At 44.6% G+C, this 24,470-nt stretch overlaps 1 protein-coding gene across 1 annotated transcript in view; it reads left to right on the forward strand.

The window, feature by feature from the left end:
* The window catches only part of LOC144671845 (uncharacterized), a 148,006-nt gene that overhangs the window by 22,790 nt on the left and 100,746 nt on the right, over positions 1-24,470 (forward strand). Inside the window, exons 7-13 of the mRNA XM_078533894.1 lie at positions 2,157-2,219; positions 6,292-6,378; positions 9,643-9,729; positions 13,027-13,113; positions 16,481-16,543; positions 20,565-20,651; positions 23,619-23,681. Coding sequence (XP_078390020.1) covers positions 2,157-2,219; positions 6,292-6,378; positions 9,643-9,729; positions 13,027-13,113; positions 16,481-16,543; positions 20,565-20,651; positions 23,619-23,681 — 537 coding nt within the window. The remainder of the gene's footprint in view (positions 1-2,156; positions 2,220-6,291; positions 6,379-9,642; positions 9,730-13,026; positions 13,114-16,480; positions 16,544-20,564; positions 20,652-23,618; positions 23,682-24,470) is intronic.

A 24,470-nucleotide genomic window follows, 5' to 3' on the forward strand; every position in this document is an offset into this window, starting at 1 on the left:
GGTCAGACCGCCTTCGGGCAGAGAAATGAAGAAGATGCCTTGATCCCTTCATTTGAGGGGGCTCCGCTATTTATGCAGGTCCCAGAAGGCCCCTGGTGGAGGGAAGTCCATGGCTTCAGCCAGAGGGGCTGCTTTCAGCCTTCGTGCAGTTAGCTCTGAAATTTTTGTTTAACTAATTCCTGGGATGTGGATGTCACTGGCAAGGCCAGCATTATATCTGATCTCTAATAGCCCTAAAGTGAGTGGCTTGATAGGCTAGTCAGAGGGCAGTTAAGGAAGGGTCAGTCACATTGTAGTGGATCACATGTAGGCCAGACTGGATAAGGGTAGCAGAGTTCCTTCCCTGAAGGCTATTAGTGAACCAGATGGGTTATTATGTCCATCCAATAGTTTAATGGACACCGCTACTGATATTAGCTTTATATTCCAGCTTTATTTTTTCAACTGAATTTAAATTGAAGACTCTAGATTGCTCATCCAGTAATGTAGATACTGAACCTCTCATCTCCCCCCTCCCCGCCCCACATTCGCTCCTCGTGCCCCTGGGTTAAGCAGGATAGAATTTAACCAGGGTTGGCATTCCTACATTGTTTTTCACTCACCCTATCTGCTGGTGTGCGTGAAGACGGGCGTCAGGGTACAATAGGCCCAGGCATGCCTGTGGTGCCTGCCACAGTCGAAGTGCAGTCATGCACTGCTTACGCTTTCATGTGAATAATAATAGCCCTCTCGGGCAAGGGACTGGGGGTTGCCAGCACCCAATGTATCCTGAGAAGAGTTGGTGCTTTAGGAGAACTTTATCTATACTACAAGTATGTAGGGGAGTAAATTTATGAGCTTCATCGTAGAGTGTTGAAGAAGGTGACTGTAGAGATAGTGGATGCATTGGTGGTTACCTTTCAAAATTCTATAGATTCTGGAAAGGTTCCTGCAGACTAGAAAGTAACAAATGTAACCCCACTATTTAAGGAGGAAGGGAGAAAAGAGAACTATAGACCTGTTAGTTTGACATCAATAGCAGGGAAAATGTGATTGAGGTCATATACTGATAGGGATTGAGAATTGGTTAACAGACAGAAAACAGAGTAGGAATAAACGGGTCTCTCTCAGGTTGGCAGGCTGTGACTAGTGGGGTACCACAGGACCAGTGCTGGGGCCACAGCTGTTCATAGTCTATATAAATGATTTGGATGTGGGGAATCAAATGTATTATTTACAAATTTGCTGATAACACAAAACTAGGTGGAAACGTAAGTTGTGAGGAGGATTTAAGGAGGCTTCAAGGGGATTTGAACAGGCTAAGTGAGTGGGCAAGTACACAGCAGATGGAATATAATGTGAATAAGTGTGAAGTTATCCACCTTGGTAGAAAAAACAGAAAGGCAGTGTTTCTTCAATGATGAGAGGTTGGGAAGTGTTGATGCCCAAAGGGAACCTGGGTGTCCTTGTTCATGAATTACTAAAAGCCAGCACGCAGGTGCAGCAAGCAAATAGGAAGACAAAAGGTATGTTGGCCTTCATCGCAAGGAGATTTGAGTCCAGGAGTCAAGACGTTTTGCTGCAATTGCATAGAGCCTCGGTGATACCACACCTGCAGTAATGTGCACAGGTTTGGACTCCTTATCGAAGGAAGGATATACATACCATAGAGAGAATTAATCAGACTAATCCATGGGACAGCGGGATTGTCTTGAGGGGAGACTGAGGAAACCGGAGCTTTGAAGAATAAGAAGTAATCTCATTGAAAACTTACAGGGCATGACAAGGTAGATGTGGATAGGGTGTTTCCCCTGAGTGGTGGGTCTAGAACCAGGGGACGCAGTCTCAGAATAAGGGGTAGGCAAATTAAGACTGAGATGAGGAGGAATTTCTTCAGTGAGGATGGTGAATCTTTGGAATTCTCTTCCTCAGAGGGCTGTAGAATCTCAATCACTGAGCATATTGAAGACAGAAATCAATAGATTTCTGGATACTAATGACATCAAGGGATATGGCATAGAGGTAGATGATCAGCCATGATCTGTTTGAATAGTGGAGCAGGCTTGATGGGCTGAATGGCCTAGTCCTGTTTCTATGTTCCTAAATTGCTAAAGGGGATGGTGGGAGAGAAATATGTTGTGTGCCTTGTAGTTACCCAAGATGCAATTTATTTTCAGGATCCCATTGATCCCTTGCAACGTACTCGATTTACGAGGAGTACATCTAAGAAAGTGGAAGAGGTAAGTTGCCTATTGAACTCGTGACTCCCTTCTTAGAAAAACTGGCCGTTCAGCCCAGCTGCTCCATGTTGATGCTTATGCTCCATAGCAGCCTCTTCCCACAATAATCCTTCTCACCCCATCAACCTATCCTTCTATTCCCTTCTACCTCATGTACTGTCTAGCTTCCCCTTAACTACATCTACACTATTCGCCTCAAGTTTTAAAATTTATTCGTTCATGGGATATGGGCAAAGCCCACATTTGTTGACCATTCCTAATTGCCCTTAGACTGAGTGGCTTGCATGGCCATTCCAGACGGCATTTAAGAATCAACCACATTGCTTGGCTCTGGAATCACATGTAGGCCAGATCGGGTAAGGATGGTAGATTTCCTTCCCTAAACGATATTAGTGAACCAGTTGGGTTTTTACGACAATCAGTGATCGTTTCGTGGTCACCATTACTGAGACTAGTTTTCAATTCCAGATTTTGCTTTTTATTAATTGAGTTTAAATTCCACCAGCTGCTGTGGTGGAATTTGAACCCATGCCCTGAGAGCATTAGCCTGGGACTCTGGGTTATTAGCCCAGTGAAATTACTGCTCCCTGTGTTAATGAGTTTCGCATTCTCACCACTCTCTGGGTGAAGAGGTTTCTCCTGAATTCCTGATTGGAGTTATTGGTGACATATAATTATGAATTATAGTTCTGGTCCCCTCCACAAGTGGAAACATCTTCTCTACATCTACCCTATCAAACCCCTTTATAACATTAAAGACCTTTGTCAGGTCACCCTTCCGTCTCTTTTCTGGCGAAAAGAGATCCAGACTGTTGAACAGCTCCTGATGGGTATAACCTCTCTCCACTTATATCATTCGAGTAAACTTTTTTTTGGACTTTCTGTATACTGCTTGTAATCTGGAGACCAGATCTCTTCACAGTGTGGCCTAACCAAAGTTTTGTACAAATTTAACAGAACTTTTCTGTTTTTCAGTTCTCTAGTTATGAGCCCCAGTGTTTTCTTTTCTCTTATGGTTAGATTGACATTTAGTGATTTCTGTATTTGAGCCCCAGATCCTTCTGCACCTATATCCCACTGAGAGAATTATTTTCCATGGACTATGTGGCCCCCTTATCCTTGCTAACAAAATGTACAGCCTCGCACTGATCTATTGCGGGGAGAGGCACAAAGCATGACCTTGGTGTTGCAATAAGTACAGAGTAGGCACGCTTTCACTTTAGAAGGGGGACTGTCAGGTGCAAAGTATTTATTAACTGGGAGGGTGATGTAAGCGTGTAGTGAAGGGAACGGAGTCAGCACAGGTAACCTAGGAGTTCTGGACTTACCACTCTGTACCAATCAAAATGGTAAATACAATATTGGAGAGACACAGCTTAAAAAAAGTGGTGTGTAAGTTTGTCGAGGATTTACAGTGCACTGGTCAGTGCTCACTCTGTGGTCACTACGCTTCAAAAGGAGTCATAGTTGAGAGTGTTGCAAAGAACAACAGTGGTCCCATATGTAAATGTAATTTCTGATGTAACTTCTTGTAAATGTAATCTCTGGGGGACTAGAGAAGCCTAAACTTTACAGCCTTGAGAGAAAGTGGTTCGGAGGGCCAAATGGAATAATAAGAAATGCATTTATATAATGCCTTTCTTGACCACTGGACACCTAAATGTGCTTTGCAGCCAATGAAGTACTTTTTGAAGTGTAGTCACTGTTGTACTGTAGGAAACGTGGCAGCCAATTTTCGTGCAGCAAACAGCATAGTGCTAATGACCAGATAGATAATCTGTTTTTTGTGATGTTGATTGAGGGATATGTATTGGCCAGGATACCGGGGGTAATTCCCCTGCTCTTTTTGAAATAGTGCCCTGGGATCTTTTATATCCCTGAAGGTAGATGGGGCCTTGGTTAACATTTCATCTGGAAGAAGGCATCTCCGACACTCCAGTGTGGTAGTGCAGCACTCCCTCAGTATCAGCTTTAATTTTGTGATCAAGTCCTGGAGTGGGGCTTGAACCCGGAACCGTGACTCAGAGGTGAGATGCTACCCACTGAGCCACAACTGACATGAAATCGCTTTAGCTAGATCCGGCATTTTGCTGTAAGCCAAGTTAAGCCATTAGGAAGCAGAGCATCAATTTATATATTTAAAACTGACGTGTGAGAGTTTATTTTTTTCAAAGGCTGCTAATTCCTTGGGATTGGCTGGGTAAAATGGTGGAATGAAGTCTTGGGTGGAGGTGGGTTCAAGATTCATGCACGAGGACACCCAGATCCCTCTGCACTGAAGCATTCTGAAGTTTCTCTCCATTTAAGTAATAAGTTGCCGTTTTATTCTTCGGACCAAAATGGATAACCTCACACTTATCCATCACCGCCCCTCAACTCCACAAGTCTTTATCTTGTGTATGAACCTCCTCTGCGGCACCTTATGAAATGCCTTTTGGCACCCCACCCATGTCCCACCGCTTCCAGCAGCGGCTGTAGGGTCTCTAATGTCCACCCCAGAGAGCAAGTGGTGCCTCTGTTTTCAAATCTCACCCACAAGAAGGCACCGCCGTCAGTGTTGCGTTCCCTCGGAACTGCGCCGGGAGTGTCAGCCTGGATTATGGTGCTCCAAGGCTCTGGAGTGAGGCTCAAACCCACGACCTTCTGGCTTAATCCTATGCACTGAGCCGTGGCTAACATTAAAGGAAGCCTGCCAGTCCGAGACAACTGAGGGTGCAGCCCAGAAGATGCTGGCAATGCCCAGCAACTTGAGGGGAGTGAACTTGCAGGCTGAAATGTAACACTACTACTCAGGAAAGGAGGCATAAAAAAACAGGAGAATTACAGGTCAGTTAGCCTGACATTGGGTAGGTGCTGGAATCTAGTATTAAAGAAGTCATAACAATGCACTTAGAAAATTGGAACAAGTCAGTTTTTTTTACAGAAAGGAAATCTTGTTTGACAAATTTGTTAGGAGAAGGGTAGATAATGGGGAACAGGCAGATGTATTACACTTGCATTTCCAAAATGCATTTGATAGGGTGCCACAGAAGAGGTTACAAAAGCAAGATAAAGGCTCATGGAGTTACGGGTGATACATAGGCATATATACAGGATTGGTTAACAGATGGGAAGCAGAGTAGATAGAGATAAATGGGGCATTTTGAAGTTGGCAGGCTGTGTCTCGTGGAGTGCTGCAAGGATCATTGCTGGAGCCTTCACTATTTTCAATCTATTAATGTCCTAGATACATTACTCTCTGTCTCTTCATCTAAGTTTTTTGATGATGCAGAGCTAGGGGGGAAACTCAAGCTTTGAGGAGGATGCAAAGAGAGATAGACAGGTTAAGTGAGTTTGGAACGAGGTAGCAGATGGAGTATAACGTGGGGAAGTGAGAGGTTATTCACTTTATTCTTAAGAATAGAAAAGCAGAATTTTTTTTTAAGAAGTGTGAAATTTTTAAATGGTGGATGTTCAGAGATACTTGGGTGTCTGTGCAAAAATACATTTAGCATGCAGGTGCAGCAAGCAATTCGGAAAACAAAGGGCATGTTGGCCTTTATTGCAAGGGGATTGGAGTTCAGGAATAAAGAAGTCTTGCTGCATTAGTACAGGGCTTTCGTGAGACGACACCTGGAATATTGTGTGTCGTTTTGGTCTCCATGTTTCTCCATCTCCACAATACTTTGTGATTATTGATTTTATCCCGTACTAGTTTCTAGAAGTTTCCCCACCACTGAGGTCAAACTGATTGGCCTGTAGTTGCCAACTTTATCCTTGCACCCCTTTTTGAACAAGGGTGTAACATTCGCAGGTCTCCAGCCCTCTGGCACCTCCCCTGTGTCTAAGGAAGACCGGAAGAGTATCACTAGTGCTTCTGTAATTTCCACTCTCACTTCCCTCCTGCTCCTAAGTCCTATGTTCCTCCGTGGCTTGGTGTCATACTTTGTTTTATAATGCTTCTGTGAAGCACCTTGAAATACTGCGCTATATAAATATAAGTAGTTCTCGTAAAGTGTTTGTAAGCATTTGAGTTTCACTTCTCCAGAATCATTGCTGCGTTTGAAAGTAAACTCTCTGAATTTCTGTGTAGGCCAGCAGGAGCCAGACTCTGCACTGCAAGGATTCTGTTTGCCCACCGGAGGGGGAGGCACAGCTGGACGAGAAGCCTACAACAGAGGTAAAGTCACTAACCCAGGTTCAACTTCTATCAGCCTCCATTTCTCAGCACCCTTGTCACCACACTATGTAATGGTCACTCTTCTCCCATTTTATAAAATGACACATCGTGTACAACACAGAAACTTGCGTGACTGGTTTTGTGCTGTTTTCGATGCTCCCCACGACCTCCATATTGTCCGAACAACGTAACCCTCTATTCCTTTCTCCCTGGTGTGTTTATCCAGCTTCCCCTTAAACGTATCTACACCATTCAACTCAACCACTCCCTGTGGTAGCATGTTCCACGTTCTCAGCACTCTGAGTAAAGAAGTTTCTCCTGAATTTCCCGATTGGATGTATTAGTGACTCTCTTATTTTCATGATGTATAAATGCTGCTAAATAGATCCTGATGGCTGAGATTGAGAACTGTCATGGGGGAATTGCTGTGAGGGTCCTGCATGTTAAAGGTAGCAAATTCTGCAGCTAGGTCACTGCGCCATTTCCTAACTTCTAAAACACAAGACGTCCTGATTATAAGAGTCGCACGGGGTAACATCCCTCCCTCTGAGCCAGAAGCTCCAGGTTCAAGTCCCACCCTAAGACTTGAAGGCTAAGGATGCTGTGTTCATAACATGGCCAAGCAGGTTGATTATCAACCTGTAGATCCTTGCAGGGGTAGGACTGGTTGGCTCGGTTGTATGGCCAGTGTGGATCAAATTGGTGCCAGCAGCACTGGGTTTGTCGAGGATTTACAGTGCACTGGTCAGTGCTCACTCTGTGGTCACTACGCTTCAAAAGGAGTCATAGATGAGAGTGTTGCAAAGAACTAGAGTGGTTTCAAATGTAAATGTAATTTCTGATGTAACTTCTTGTAAATGTAATCTCTGAGAGATTATAGAAGACTAAACTTTTCAGCCTTGAGAGAAAGTGGTAGCAGCCAATTTTCGTGCAGCAAACAGCAATGTGATAATGACCAGATAGATAATCTGTTTTTGTTACGTTGATTGAGAGATATATATTGGCCAGGTCACCGGGGGATAATTCCCCTGCTCTTTTTTGAAATAGTCCCCTGGGATCTATTATATCCCTGAAGGTAGATGGGGCCTTGGTTAACATTTCATCTGGAAGAAGGCATCTCCGACACTCCAGTGTGGTAGTGCAGCACTCCCTCAGTATCAGCTTTAATTTTGTGATCAAGTCCTGGAGTGGGGCTTGAACCCGGAACCGTGACTCAGAGGTGAGATGCTACCCACTGAGCCACAACTGACGTGAAATCGCTTTAGCTAGATCCGGCATTTTGCTGTAAGCCAAGTTAAGCCATTAGGAAGCAGAGCATCAATTTATATATTTAAAACTGACGTGTGAGAGTTTATTTTTTTCAAAGGCTGCTAATTCCTTGGGATTGGCTGGGTAAAATGGTGGAATGAAGTCTTGGGTGGAGGTGGGTTCAAGATTCATGCACGAGGACACCCAGATCCCTCTGCACTGAAGCATTCTGAAGTTTCTCTCCATTTAAGTAATAAGTTGCCGTTTTATTCTTCGGACCAAAATGGATAACCTCACACTTATCCATCACCGCCCCTCAACTCCACAAGTCTTTATCTTGTGTATGAACCTCCTCTGCGGCACCTTATGAAATGCCTTTTGGCACCCCACCCATGTCCCACCGCTTCCAGCAGCGGCTGTAGGGTCTCTAATGTCCACCCCAGAGAGCAAGTGGTGCCTCTGTTTTCAAATCTCACCCACAAGAAGGCACCGCCGTCAGTGTTGCGTTCCCTCGGAACTGCGCCGGGAGTGTCAGCCTGGATTATGGTGCTCCAAGGCTCTGGAGTGAGGCTCAAACCCACGACCTTCTGGCTTAATCCTATGCACTGAGCCGTGGCTGACATTAAAGGAAGCCTGCCAGTCCGAGACAACTGAGGGTGCAGCCCAGAAGATGCTGGCAATGCCCAGCAACTTGAGGGGAGTGAACTTGCAGGCTGAAATGTAACACTACTACTCAGGAAAGGAGGCATAAAAAAACAGGAGAATTACAGGTCAGTTAGCCTGACATTGGGTAGGTGCTGGAATCTAGTATTAAAGAAGTCATAACAATGCACTTAGAAAATTGGAACAAGTCAGTTTTTTTTACAGAAAGGAAATCTTGTTTGACAAATTTGTTAGGAGAAGGGTAGATAATGGGGAACAGGCAGATGTATTACACTTGCATTTCCAAAATGCATTTGATAGGGTGCCACAGAAGAGGTTACAAAAGCAAGATAAAGGCTCATGGAGTTACGGGTGATACATAGGCATATATACAGGATTGGTTAACAGATGGGAAGCAGAGTAGATAGAGATAAATGGGGCATTTTGAAGTTGGCAGGCTGTGTCTCGTGGAGTGCTGCAAGGATCATTGCTGGAGCCTTCGCTATTTTCAATCTATTAATGTCCTAGATACATTACTCTCTGTCTCTTCATCTAAGTTTTTTGATGATGCAGAGCTAGGGGGGAAACTCAAGCTGTGAGGAGGATGCAAAGAGAGATAGACAGGTTAAGTGAGTTTGGAACGAGGTAGCAGATGGAGTATAACGTGGGGAAGTGAGAGGTTATTCACTTTATTCTTAAGAATAGAAAAGCAGAATTTTTTTTTAAGAAGTGTGAAATTTTTAAATGGTGGATGTTCAGAGATACTTGGGTGTCTGTGCAAAAATACATTTAGCATGCAGGTGCAGCAAGCAATTCGGAAAACAAAGGGCATGTTGGCCTTTATTGCAAGGGGATTGGAGTTCAGGAATAAAGAAGTCTTGCTGCATTAGTACAGGGCTTTCGTGAGACGACACCTGGAATATTGTGTGTCGTTTTGGTCTCCATGTTTCTCCATCTCCACAATACTTTGTGATTATTGATTTTATCCCGTACTAGTTTCTAGAAGTTTCCCCACCACTGAGGTCAAACTGATTGGCCTGTAGTTGCCAACTTTATCCTTGCACCCCTTTTTGAACAAGGGTGTAATATTCGCAGGTCTCCAGCCCTCTGGCACCTCCCCTGTGTCTAAGGAAGACCGGAAGAGTATCACTAGTGCTTCTGTAATTTCCACTCTCACTTCCCTCCTGCTCCTAAGTCCTATGTTCCTCCGTGGCTTGGTGTCATACTTTGTTTTATAATGCTTCTGTGAAGCACCTTGAAATACTGCGCTATATAAATATAAGTAGTTCTCGTAAAGTGTTTGTAAGCATTTGAGTTTCACTTCTCCAGAATCATTGCTGCGTTTGAAAGTAAACTCTCTGAATTTCTGTGTAGGCCAGCAGGAGCCAGACTCTGCACTGCAAGGATTCTGTTTGCCCACCGGAGGGGGAGGCACAGCTGGACGAGAAGCCTACAACAGAGGTAAAGTCACTAACCCAGGTTCAACTTCTATCAGCCTCCATTTCTCAGCACCCTTGTCACCACACTATGTAATGGTCACTCTTCTCCCATTTTATAAAATGACACATCGTGTACAACACAGAAACTTGCGTGACTGGTTTTGTGCTGTTTTCGATGCTCCCCACGACCTCCATATTGTCCGAACAACGTAACCCTCTATTCCTTTCTCCCTGGTGTGTTTATCCAGCTTCCCCTTAAACGTATCTACACCATTCAACTCAACCACTCCCTGTGGTAGCATGTTCCACGTTCTCAGCACTCTGAGTAAAGAAGTTTCTCCTGAATTTCCCGATTGGATGTATTAGTGACTCTCTTATTTTCATGATGTATAAATGCTGCTAAATAGATCCTGATGGCTGAGATTGAGAACTGTCATGGGGGAATTGCTGTGAGGGTCCTGCATGTTAAAGGTAGCAAATTCTGCAGCTAGGTCACTGCGCCATTTCCTAACTTCTAAAACACAAGACGTCCTGATTATAAGAGTCGCACGGGGTAACATCCCTCCCTCTGAGCCAGAAGCTCCAGGTTCAAGTCCCACCCTAAGACTTGAAGGCTAAGGATGCTGTGTTCATAACATGGCCAAGCAGGTTGATTATCAACCTGTAGATCCTTGCAGGGGTAGGACTGGTTGGCTCGGTTGTATGGCCAGTGTGGATCAAATTGGTGCCAGCAGCACTGGGTTTGTCGAGGATTTACAGTGCACTGGTCAGTGCTCACTCTGTGGTCACTACGCTTCAAAAGGAGTCATAGATGAGAGTGTTGCAAAGAACTAGAGTGGTTTCAAATGTAAATGTAATTTCTGATGTAACTTCTTGTAAATGTAATCTCTGAGAGATTATAGAAGACTAAACTTTTCAGCCTTGAGAGAAAGTGGTAGCAGCCAATTTTCGTGCAGCAAACAGCAATGTGATAATGACCAGATAGATAATCTGTTTTTGTTACGTTGATTGAGAGATATATATTGGCCAGGTCACCGGGGGATAATTCCCCTGCTCTTTTTTGAAATAGTCCCCTGGGATCTATTATATCCCTGAAGGTCGATGGGGCCTTGGTTAACATTTCATCTGGAAGAAGGCATCTCCGACACTCCAGTGTGGTAGTGCAGCCCTTCCTCAGTATCAGCTTTAATTTTGTGATCAAGTCCTGGAGTGGGGCTTGAACCCGGAACCGTGACTCAGAGATGAGATGCTACCCACTGAGCCACAACTGAGATGAAATCGCTTTAGCTAGATCCGGCATTTTGCTGTAAGCCAAGTTAAGCCATTAGGAAGCAGAGCATCAATTTATATATTTAAAACTGACGTGTGAGAGTTTATTTTTTTCAAAGGCTGCTAATTCCTTGGGATTGGCTGGGTAAAATGGTGGAATGAAGTCTTGGGTAGAGGTGTGTTCAAGATTCATGCTTGAGGACACCCAGATCCCTCTGCACTGAAGCATTCTGAAGTTTCTCTCCATTTAAATAATAAGTTGCCTTTTTATTCTTCCGACCAAAATGGATAAACTCACACTTATCCATCAACACAACCCAACTCCACAAGTCTTTATCTTGTGTATGAACCTCCTCTGTGGCACGTTATCAAATGACTTTTGGCACCCCACCCACGTCCCACCTCTTCCAGCAGCGGCTGTAGGGTCTCTAATGTCCACCCCAGAGAGCAAGTGGTGCCTCTGTTTTCAAATCTCACCCACAAGAAGGCACTGCCGTCAATGTTGCGTTCCCTCAGTACTGCGCTGGGCGTGTCAGCCTGGATTATGGTGCTCCAAGGCTCTGGAGTGAGGCTCAAACCCACGACCTTCTGGCTTGATCCTATGCACTGAGCCGTGGCTGACATCAGAGGAAGCCTGCCAGTCCGAGACAACTGAGGGTGCAGCCCAGAAGATGCTGGCAACGCATAGCAACTTGAGGGGAGTGAAATTGCAGGCTGAAATGTGACACTACTACTCAGGAAAGGAGGCAGAAAAAAACAGGAGAATTACAGGTCAGTTAGCCTGACATTGGGTAGGTGCTGGAATCTTGTATTAAAGAAGTCATAACAATGCACTTAGAAAATTGGAACAAGTCAGTTTTTTTTACAGAAAGGAAATCTTGTTTGACAAATTTGTTAGGAGAAGGGTAGATAATGGGGAACAGGTAGATGTATTGCACTTGGATTTCCAGAAGGTATTTGATAAGGTGCCACAGAAGAGTTTACAAAAGCAAGCTAAAGGCTTATGGAGTTGGGGGTGATACATAGGCATATATACAGGATTGATTAACAGATGGGAAGCAGAGTAGGTAGAGATAAATGGGGCATTTTGAAGTTGGCAGGCTGTGTCTCGTGGAGTGCTGCAAGGATCAGTGCTGGGGCCTTCACTATTTTCAATTCAAATGTCCTAGATACATTGTTCTCTGTCTCTTCATCTAAGTTTTTTGATGATACAGAGCTAGTGGGGAACGCAGGCTGTGAGGAGGACGCAAAGAGAGATAGACAGGTGAAGTGAGTGGGGAGCGAGGTGGCAGATGGAGTATAATGTGTGGAAGTGAGAGGTTATTCACTTTGGTCGAAAAAATAGAAAAGCAGAATATTTTTTTTAAAGAAGTGTGAAATTTTTAAATGATGGATGTTCAGAGAGACTTGGGTGTCTATGCAAAAATACATTTAGCATGCAGGTGCAGCAAGCAATTCGGAAAACAAAGGGCATGTTGGCCTTTATTGCAAGGGGATTGGAGTTCAGGAATAAAGAGGCCTTGCTGCAGTAGTATGGAGCTTTCGTGAGACGACACCTGGAATACTGTGTGTAGTTTTGGTCTCCATGTTTCTCCATCTCCACAATACTGTGTGATTATTGATTTTATCCCGTACTAGTTTCTAGAAGTTTCCCCACCACTGAGGTCAAACTGATTGGCCTGTAGTTGCCAACTTTATCCTTGCATCCCTTTTTGAACAAGGGTGTAACATTCGCAGGTCTCCAGTCCTTTGGCACCTCCCCTGTGTTTAAGGAAGACTGGAAGAGCATCACTAGTGCCTCTGTAATTTCCACTCTCACTTCCCTCCTGCTCCTAAGTCCTATGTTCCTCCGTGGCTTGGTGTCATACTTTGTTTTATAATTCTTCTGTGAAGCACCTTGAAATACTGCTCTATTTAAATATAAGTAGTTGTTGTAAAGTGTGTCACCTCCTTTAGTCGGTAGAGAGATTAGACTCTAAGCCGAATTTGAGTTTCACTTCTCCAGAATCATTGCTGCGTTTGAAAGTAAACTCTCTGAATTTCTGTGTAGCCCAGCAGGAGCCAGACTCTGCACTGCAAGGATTCTGTTTGCCCACCGGAGGGGGAGGCACAGCTGGACGAGCAGCCTAAAACAGAGGTAAAGTCACTAACCCAGGTTTAACTTCTGTCCACCTCCATTTCTCAGCATCCTTGTCACCACACATGTAATGGTCACTATTCTCCCATTTTATAAACTGACACATCGTGTACAACACAGAAACTGGCATGACTGGTTTTGTGCTGTTTTCGATGCTCCCCACAAGCTCCATCTTGTGCAAACAACGTAACCCTCTATTCCTTTCTCCCTGGTGTGTTTATCCAGCTTCCCCTTAAACGTATCTACACCTTTCACCTCAACCACTCCCTGTGGTAGCATGTTCCACGTTCTCAGCACTCTGAGTAAAGAAGTTTCTCCTTAATTTCCCGATTGGATGTATTAGTGACTCTCTTATATGCATGATGTATAAATGCTGCTAAATAGATCAGCCCCCGGACGGCTGAGATTGAGAACTGTCATAGGGGAATTGCCGTGAGGGTCCTGCATGTTAAAGGTAGCAAACTCTACAGCTAGGTCACTGCGCCACTTCCTAACTTCTAAAACACAAGACGTCCTGATGATAAGAGGTCTTGAGTCGCAGTGGGTAGCATCCCTGCCTCTGAGCCAGAAGCTCCAGGTTCAAGTCCCACCCCAAGACTTGAAGGCCAAGGATGCTGTGTTCATAACATGGCCAAGCAGGTTGAGTATCAACTTGTAGATCCTTGCAAGGGGAGGACTGGTTGGCTCGATTGTATGGCCAGTATGGATCAAATTGGTGCCAGCAGCACTGGATTCGATCCCTGTTCTGGCTGGGGTGGATTTGGGACCTGTCTCCTTGCCCTACCTGTGGTGAGAACGTGCTGCTGTGGGTCAGACCGCCTTCGGGCAGAGAAATGAAGAAGGTGCCTTGATCCCTTAATTTGAGGGGGCTCCACTATTTATGCAGGTCCCTGAAGACCCCTGGTGGAGGGAAGGTTCTTGGCTTCAGCCAGAGGGGCTGCTTTCAGCCTTTGTGCAGTTAGCATTGAAATTTTTGTTTAACTAATTCCCGGGATGTGGATGTCACTGACAAGGCCAGCATTATATCCGGTCTCTCATAGCCCTGAAGTGAGTGGCTTGCTAGGCTAGTCAGAGGGCAGTTATGGATCAGTCACATTGCAGTGGATGACATGTAGGCCAGGCTGGATAAGGGTAGCAGAGTCCCTTCCCTGAAGGCTATTAGTGAACCAGATGGGTTCTTATGTCCATCCAATAGTTTAATGGACAGCGCTACTGATATTAGCTTTATATTCCAGCTTTATTTTTTCAACTGAATTTAAATTCAAGACTCTGGATTGCTCATCCAGTAGTGTAGATACTGAATCTCTCCCCCACCGTCCCCTCGCCCTCAGCTCCCTCCCACTCCCAGCGTAAGAGATGAGTTTAGAAAATTTGGCCATGCTGTGACACAATGTCTACCGCGCACACTGCTGAAAGACCAGACCACCCCAGAGTCACTACCACCTGTGTGCCCAGAGCTTAGCTGCGGTACGTATGCCACATTCAGTCCTAGTGCCCCTGGGTTAAGCAGGAGAGAATTTAACCAGAGTTGGCATTCCTACATTGTTTTTCACTGACCCTAACTGATAGGTGTGCGTGAACACAGGGGCGTCAGGTTACGATAGGCCCAGGCTTACCTGTGTTGCCTGCCACAGTCGAAGAGCAGTCATGCACTGCTTAGGCATGCATGTGAATAATAATAGCCCTCTCGGGCAAGGCACTGGGGGTTGCCAGCATCCATGCGATGTATCCTAAGAAGAGTTGGTGCTTTAGGAGAACTTTATCTATGCTGCAAGTATGTAGGGGAGTAAATTTATGAGCTTCATCCTAATGTGTTGAAGAAGGTGACTGTAGAGATAGTGGATGCATTGGTGGTTACCTTTCAAAATTCTATAGATTCTGGAAAGGTTGCTGCAGACTAGAAAGTAACAAATGTAACCCCACTATTTAAGGAGGAAGGGAGAAAAGAAAACTACAGACCTGTTCGTTTGACATCAATAGCAGGGAAAATGTTAGAAACTCTTAAAAAAGATGTGATAACTGGACTTTTATAAAGGAATGGTAAAATTGGGCAGGGTCAACGTGGATTTATGAAAGGGAAATAATTGTTGCCAAATTTGTTGGGGTTTTTTGAGAATGTTACTTGTAGCATAAATAAAGGAGAACCAGTGGATGTGGTGTATTTGGACTTTCAGAAAGCTTTTGATAAGATTCTACATAGGAGGTTAGGGAAACAAAATCAGGGCGCATGGGATTGGGGTCATATACTGACAGGGATTGAGAATTGGTTAACAGACAGAAAACAGAGTAGAAATAAACGGGTCATTCTCAGGTTGGCAGGCTGTGACTAGTGGGGTACCACAAGGACCAGTGATGGGGCCACAACTGTTGACAGTCTATATAAATGGTTTGGATGTGGGGAATCAAATGTATTATTTACAAATTTGCTGATAACACAAAACTAGGTGGAAACGTAAGTTGTGAGGAGGATTCAAGGGGATTTGAACAGGCTAAGTGAGTGGGCAAGTACACAGCAGGTGGAATATAATGTGAATAAGTGTGAAGTTATCCACCTTGGTAGAAAAAACAGAAAGGCAGTGTGTTTCTTCAATGATGAGATGTTGGGAAGTGTTGATGCCCAAAGGGACCTGGGTGTCCATGTTCATGAATTACTAAAAGCCTGCACGCAGGTGCAGCAAGCAAATAGGAAGACAATAAGTATGTTGGCCTTCATCGCAAGGAGATTTGAGTCCAGGAGTAAAGACGTTTTGCTGCAATTGCATAGAGCCTCGGTGATACCACACCTGCAGTAATGTGCACAGGTTTGGACTCCTTGTCGAAGGAAGGATATACATGCCATAGAGAGAATTCATCAGACTAATCCATGGGACAGCGGGATTGTCTTGAGGGGAGACTGAGGGAACTGGAGCTCTGAAGAATAAGAAGTAATCTCAATGAAAACTTACAGGGCATGACAAGGTAGATGTGGATAGGGTGTTTCCCCTAAGTGGTGAGTCTAGAACCAGGGGACGCAGTCTCAGAATAAGGGGTAGGCCATTAAAGACTGAGATGAGGAGGAATTTCTTCAGTGAGGATGGCGAATCTTTGGAATTCTCTTCCTCACAGGGCTGTGGAATCTCAATCACTGAGCATATTGAAGACAGAAATCAATAGATTTCTGGATAGTAATGACATCAAGGGATATGGGGATAGCGCGGAAAAATGGCATAGAGGTAGATGATCAGCCGTGATCTGTTTGAATGGTGGAGCAGGCTGGATGGGCTGAATGGCCTAGTCCTGTTTCTGTGTTCCTAAATTGCTAGAGGGGATGGTGGGAGAGAAATATGTTGTGTGCCTTGTAGTTACCCAAGATCTGATTTATTTTCAGCGTCCCATTGATGCCTTGCAACGTACACGATTTACGAGGAGTACGTATAAGAAAGTGGAAGAGGTAAGTTGCCAATTGAACTCGTGACTCCCTTCTTAAAGAAACTGGCCATTCAGCCCAGCTGCTCCATGTTGATGTTTATGCTCCACATCAGCCTCTTCCCACAACACTCATCGCCCCATCAACCTATCCTTCTATTCCCTTCTACCTCATGTACTGTCTAGCTTCCCCTTAACTACATCTACACTATTCGCCTCAATTTTTAAAATTTATTCGTTCATGGGATCTGGGCAAAGCCCACATTTGTTGACCATTCCTAATTGCCCTTAGACTGAGTGGCTTGCATGGCCATTTCAGAGGGCATTTAAGAGTCAACCACGTTGCTGTGTGTCTGGAATCACATGTAGGCCAGATTGGATAATAGTTTCGCGGTCACCATTACTGAGACTAGTTTTCAATTCCAGATTTTGTTTTTTATTAATTGAGTTTAAATTCTACCAGCTGCTGTGGTGGGATTTAAACCCATGCCCTGAGAGCATTAGCCTGGGACTCTGGGTTATTAGCCCAGTGACATTACTACTCCCTGTGTTAGTGAGTTTCACATTCTCCCCACTCTCTGGGTGAAGAGTTTTCTCCTGATTTCCTGATTGTAGCTATTGGTGACGTATAATTATGAATTATAGCTCTGGCCCCCTACACAAGTTCTCTACATCTGCCCTATCAAACCCCTTTATAACATTAAAGACCTTTGTCAGGTCACCGTTCCGTCTCTTTGGCGAAAAGAGATCAGACTGTTCAACAGCTCCTGATGGGTATAACCTCTCTCTTCTTATATCATTCGAGTAAACTTTTTTTTGGACTTTCTGTATACTACTTGCAATCTTGAGACCAGAGCTCTTCACTGTGTGACCTAACCAAAGTTTTGTACAAATTTAACGGAACTTTTCTGCTTTTCAGTTCTCTAGGTATGAGCCCCAGTGTTTTGTTTTCTCTTATGATTAGATTGACATTTAGTGATTTCTATATTTGAGCCCCAGATCCTTCCGCACCTATATCCCACTGAGAGAATTATTTTCCAAGGACTATGTGGCCCCCTTATCCTTGCTAACAAAATGTACAGCCTCGCACTGATCTATTGCGAGGAGAGGCACACAGCATGACCTTGGTGTTGCAATAAGTACAGAGTAGGCACGCTTTCACTTTAGAAGGGGGACTGACAGGTGCAAAGTATTTATTAAAGGGGAGGGTGATGTAAGCGTGTAGTGAAGGGAACGGAGTCAGCACAGGTAACCTAGGAGTTGCGGATTTACCACTCTGCACCAATCAAAATGGTAAATACAATATGGGAGAGACACAGCTTAAAAAAAGTGGTGTGTAAGTTTGTCGAGGATTTACAGTGCACTGGTCAGAGCTCACTCTGTGGTCACTCCGCTTCAAAAGGAGTCATAGATGAGAGTGTTGCATACAACAAGAGTGGTCCCATATGTAAATGTAATTTCCGATGTAACTTCTTGTTAATGTAATCTCTGAGAGATTAGAGAAGCCTAAACTTTACAGCCTTGAGAGAAAGTGGTGAGGAGGGCCAAATGGAAAAATAAGAAATGCATTTATATAATGCTTTTATTGACCACTGGACACCTAAATGTGCTTTGCAGCCAATTAAGTACTTTTTGAAATCTAGTCACTGTTGTACAGTAGGAAACGTGGCAGCCAATTTTCATGCAGCAAACAGCAATGTGATAATGACCAGATAGATAATCTGTTTTTGTTATGTTGATTGAGGGATATATATTGGCCAGGACACCGGGGGTAATTCCCCTGCTCTTCTTTGAAATAGTGCCCTGGGATCTTTTATATCCCTGAAGATAGATGGGGCCTTGGTTAACATTTCATCTGGAAGAAGGCATCTCTGACACTCCAGTGTGGTAGTGCAGCCCTCCCTCAGTATCAGCTTTAATTTTGTGAACAAGTCCTGGAGTGGGGCTTGAACCCGGAACCGTGACTCAGAGGCGAGATGCTACCCACTGAGCCACAACTGACATGAAATCGCTTTAGCTAGATCCGGCATATTGCAGTAAGCCAAGTTAAGCCATTAGGAAGCAGAGCCTCAATTTATATATTTACAACTGACACGTGAGAGTTTATTTTTTTCAAAGGCTGCTAATTCCTTGGGATTGGCCGGGTAAAATGGTGGAATGAAGTCTTGGGTGGAAGTGGGTTCAAGATTCATGCACGAGGACACCCAGGTCCCTCTGCACTGAAGCATTCTGAAGTTTCATTCCATTTAAATAATAAGTTGCCTTTTTATTCTTCCAACCAAAATGGATAACCTCACACTTATCCATCACCGCCCCACAACTCCACAGTCTTTATCTTGTGTATGAACCTCTTCTGTGGCACCGTATTAAATGCCTTTTGGCACCCCACCCATGTCCCACCTCTTCCAGCAGTGGCTGTAGGGTCTCTAATGTCCACCCCAGAGAGCAAGTGGTGCCTCTGTTTTCAAATCTCGCCCACAAGAAGGCACCGCCGTCAGTGTTGCGCTCCCTCGGTACTGCGCCGGGAGTGTCAGCCTGGATTATGGTACTCCAAGGATCTGGAGTGAGGCTCAAACCCACGACCTTCTGGCTTAATCCTATGCACTGAGCCGTGGCTGACATTAAAGGAAGCCTGCCAGTCCGAGACAACTGAGAGTGCAGCCCAGAAGATGCTGGTAACGCACAGCAACTTGAGGGGAGTGAACTTTCAGGCTGAAATGTAACATTGCTACTCAAGAAAGGAGGCAGAAAAAAAACAGAATTACAGGTCAGTTAGCCTGACATTGAGTAGGTGCTGGAATCTAGTATTAAAGAAGTCATAACAATGCACTTAGAAAATTGGAACAAGTCAGTTTTTTTTTACAGAAAGGAAATCTTGTTTGACAAATTTGTTAGGAGAAGGGTAGATAATGGGGAACAGGTAGATGTATTATACTTGGATTTCCAAAAGGCATTTGATAAGGTGCCACAGAAAAGGTTACAAAAGCAAGATAAAGGCTCATGGAGTTGGGAGTGATACATAGGCATATATACAGGATTGATTAACAGATGGGAAGCAGAGTAGGTAGAGATAAATGGGGCATTTTGAAGTTGGCAGGCTGTGTCTCGTGGAGTGCTGCAAGGATCAGTGCTGGGGCCTTCACTATTTTCAATCCAAATGTCCTAGTTACATTACTCTCTGTCTCTTCATCTAAGTTTTTTGATGATACAGAGCGAGGTGGGAACGCAGGCTGTGAGGAGGGTGCAAAGAGAGATAGACAGGTGATGTGAGTGGGGAACGAGGTAGCAGATGGAGTATAACGTGGGGAAGTGAGAGGTTATTCACTTTGGTCTTAAGAATAGAAAAGCAGAATTTTTTTTTCAAGAAGTGTGAAATTTTTAAATGGTGGATGTTCAGAGATACTTGGGTGTCTGTGCAAAAATACATTTAGCATGCAGGTGCAGCAAGCAATTCGGAAAACAAAGGGCATGTTGGCCTTTATTGCAAGGGGATTGGAGTTCAGGAATTGAGAAGTCTTGCTGCAGTAGTACGAAGCTTTCATGAGACTACACCTGGAATACTGTGTGTAGTTTTGGTCTCCATGTTTCTCCATCTCCACAATACTTTGTGATTATTGATTTTATCCCGTACTAGTTTCTAGAAGTTTCCCCACCACTGAGGTCAAACTGATTGGCCTGTAGTTGCCAAATTTATCCTTACACTCTTGTTCAAAAAGGGGTGCAACATTCGCAGGTCTCCAGTCCTCTGGCACCTCCCCTGTGTCTAAGGAAGACTGGAAGAGTATCACTAGTGCCTCTGTAATTTCCACTCTCACTTCCCTCCTGCTCCTAAGTCCGATGTTCCTCCGTGGCTCGGTGTCATACTTTGTTTTATAATGCTTCTGTGAAGCACCTTGAAATACTGCGCTATATAAATATAAGTAGTTGTTGTAAAGTGTGTCACCTCCTTTAGTCGGTAGAGAGATTAGACTCTAAGCCGAATTTGAGTTTCACTTCTCCAGAATCATTGCTGCGTTTGAAAGTAAACTCTCTGAATTTCTGTGTAGCCCAGCAGGAGCCAGACTCTGCACTGCAAGGATTCTGTTTGCCCACCGGAGGGGGAGGCACAGCTGGACGAGAAGCCTAAAACAGAGGTAAAGTCACTAACCCAGGTTCAACTTCTATCCACTTCCATTTCTCAGCACCCTTGTCACCACACCATGTAATGGTCACTATTCTCCCATTTTATAAACTGACACTGTGTACTACACAGAAACTGGAATGACTGGTTTTGTGCTGTTTTCGATGCTCCCCACAAGCTCCATCTTGTGCAAACAACGTAACCCTCTATTCCTTTCTCCCTGGTGTGTTTATCCAGCTTCCTCTTAAACATATCTACACCATTCACCTCAACCACTCCCTGTGGTAGCATGTTCCACGTTCTCAGCACTCTGAGTAAAGAAGTTTCTCCTGAATTTCCCGATTGGATGTATTAGTGACTCTCTTATTTTCATGATGTATAAATGCTGCTAAATAGATCAGCCCCCGGGTGGCTGAGATTGAGAACTGTCATGGGGGAATTGCCGTGAGGGTCCTGCATGTTAAAGGCAGCAAACTCTGCAGCTAGGTCACTGCGCCATTTCCTAACTTCTAAAACACAATACGTCCTGATTATAAGAGTCGCAGTGGGTAGCATCCCTGCCTCTGAGCCAGAAGCTCCAGGTTCAAGTCCCACCTCAAGACTTAAAGGCCAAGGATGCTGTGTTCATAACATGGCCAAGCAGGTTGAGTATCAACCTGTAGATCCTTGCAGGGGTAGGACTGGTTGGCTCGGTTGTATGGCCAGTGTGGATCAAATTGGTGCCAGCAGCACTGGGTTCGATCCCTGTTCTGGCTGGGGTGGATTCGGGACCTGTCTCCTTGCCCTACCTGTGGTGAGATCATGATGCTGTGGGTCAGACCGCCTTCGGGCAGAGAAATGAAGAAGCTGCCTTGATCCCTTAATTTGAGGGGGCTCCGCTATTTATGCAGGTACCTGAAGGCCCCTGGTGGAGGAAAGGCCATGGCTTCAGCCAGAGGGGCTGCTTTAAGCCTTCGTGCAGTTAGCACTGAAATTTTTGTTTAACTAATTCCTGGGATGTGGATGTCACTGACAAGGCCAGTATTATATCCGATCTCTAATAGCCCTAAAGTGAGTGGCTTGCTAGGCTCGTCAGAGGGCAGTTAAGGAAGGGTCAGTCACATTGTAGTGGATCACATGTAGGCCAGACTGGATAAGGGTAGCAGAGTTCCTTCCCTGAAGGCTATTAGTGAACCAGATGGGTTATTATGTCCATCCAATAGTTTAATGGACACCGCTACTGATATTAGCTTTATATTCCAGCTTTATTTTTTCAACTGAATTTAAATTGAAGACTCTAGATTGCTCATCCAGTAATGTAGATACTGAACCTCTCCTCTCCCCCCACCCCCCCTCCCCGCCCCACATTCGCTCCTCGTGCCCCTGGGTTAAGCAGGAGAGAATTTAACCAGGGTTGGCATTCCTACATTGTTTTTCACTCACCCTATCTGGTAGGTGTGTGTGAACACGGGCGTCAGGGTACAATAGGCCCAGGCATGCCTGTGGTGCCTGCCACAGTCGAAGTGCAGTCATGCACTGCTTACGCTTTCATGTGAATAATAATAGCCCTCTCGGGCAAGGCACTGGGGGTTGCCAGCACCCAATGTATCCTGAGAAGAGTTGGTGCTTTAGGAGAACTTTATCTATGCTACAAGTATGTAGGGGGGGAGTAAATCTATGAGCTTCATCGTAGAGTGTTGAAGAAGGTGACTGTAGAGATAGTGGATGCATTGGTGGTTACCTTTCAAAATTCTATAGATTCTGGAAAGGTTGCTGCAGACTAGAAAGTAACAAATGTAACCCCACAATTTAAGGAGGAAGGGAGAAAAGAGAACTATAGACCTGTTACTTTGACATCAATAGCAGGGAAAATGTGATTGAGGTCATATACTGATAGGGATTGAGAATTGGTTAACAGACAGAAAACAGAGTTGGAATAAACGGGTCTCCCTCAGGTTGGCAGGCTGTGACTAGTGGGGTACCACAGGACCAGTGCTGGGGCCACAGCTGTTCATAGTCTATATAAATGATTTGGATGTGGGGAATCAAATGTATTATTTACAAATTTGCTGATAACACAAAACTAGGTGGAAACGTAAGTTGTGAGGAGGATTTAAGGAGGCTTCAAGGGGATTTGAACAGGCTAAGTGAGTGGGCAAGTACACAGCAGGTGGAATATAATGTGAATAAGTGTGAAGTTATCCACCTTGGTAGAAAAAACAGAAAGGCAGAGTGTTTCTTCAATGATGAGAGGTTGGGAAGTGTTGATGCCCAAAGGGACCTGGGTGTCCTTGTTCATGAATTACTAAAAGCCAGCGCGCAGGTGCAGCATGCAAATAGGAAGACAAAAGGTATGTTGGCCTTCATCGCAAGGAGTTTTGAGTCCAGGAGTCAAGACGTTTTGCTGCAATTGCATAGAGCCTCGGTGATACCACACCTGCAGTAATGTGCACAGGTTTGGACTCCTTATCGAAGGAAGGATATACATGCCATAGAGAGAATTCATCAGACTAATCCATGGGACAGCGGGATTATCTTGAGGAGAGACTGAGGAAACCGGAGCTTTGAAGAATAAGAAGTAATCTCATTGAAAACTTACAGGGCATGACAAGGTAGATGTGGATAGGGTGTTTCCCCGAGTGGTGGGTCTAGAACCAGGGGACGCAGTCTCAGAATAAGGGGTAGGCAATTTAAGACTGAGATGAGGAGGAATTTCTTCACTGAGGATGGTGAATCTTTGGAATTCTCTTCCTCAGAGGGCTGTAGAATCTCAATCACTGAGCATATTGAAGACAGAAATCAATAGATTTCTGGATACTAATGACATCAAAGGATATGGCATAGAGGTAGATGATCAGCCATGATCTGTTTGAATGGTGGAGCAGGCTTGATGGGCTGAATGGCCTAGTCCTGTTTCTGTGTTCCTAAATTGCTAGAGGGGATGGTGGGAGAGAAATATGTTGTGTGCCTTGTAGTTACCCAAGATGCAATTTATTTTCAGCATCCCATTGTTCCCTTGCAACGTACTCGATTTACGAGGAGTACATCTAAGAAAGTGGAAGAGGTAAGTTGCCTATTGAACTCGTGACTCCCTTCTTAAAGAAACTGGCCATTCAGCCCAGCTGCTCCATGTTGATGTTTATGCTCCATAGCAGCCTCTTCCCACAATAATCCTTCTCACCCCATCAACCTATCCTTCTATTCCCTTCTACCTCATGTACTGTCTAGCTTCCCCTTAACTACATCTACACTATTCGCCTCAAGTTTTAAAATTTATTCGTTCATGGGATATGGGCAAAGCCCACATTTGTTGACCATTCCTAATTGCCCTTAGACTGAGTGGCTTGCATGGCCATTCCAGAGGGCATTTAAGAGTCAACCACATTGCTGTGGCTCTGGAATCACATGTAGGCCAGATCGGGTAAGGATGGTAGATTTCCTTCCCTAAACGATATTAGTGAACCAGTTGGGTTTTTACGACAATCAGTGATCGTTTCGTGGTCACCATTACTGAGACTAGTTTTCAATTCCAGATTTTGCTTTTTATTAATTGAGTTTAAATTCCACCAGCTGCTGTGGTGGAATTTGAACCCATGCCCTGAGAGCATTAGCCTGGGACTCTGGGTTATTAGCCCAGTGACATTACTACTCCCTGTGTTAGTGAGTTTCGCATTCTCACCACCCTCTGGATGAAGAGGTTTCTCCTGAATTCCTGATTGGAGTTTTGGTGACATATAATTATGAATTATAGTTCTGGTCCCCTCCACAAGTGGAAACATCTTCTCTACATCTGCCCTATCAAACCCCTTTATAACATTAAAGACCTTTGTCAGGTCACCCTTCCGTCTCTTTT

Source organism: Cetorhinus maximus, chromosome 34 (assembly GCF_964194155.1).
Source record: "Cetorhinus maximus chromosome 34, sCetMax3.hap1.1, whole genome shotgun sequence".
In the NCBI taxonomy this organism is placed as follows: domain Eukaryota; kingdom Metazoa; phylum Chordata; class Chondrichthyes; order Lamniformes; family Cetorhinidae; genus Cetorhinus; species Cetorhinus maximus.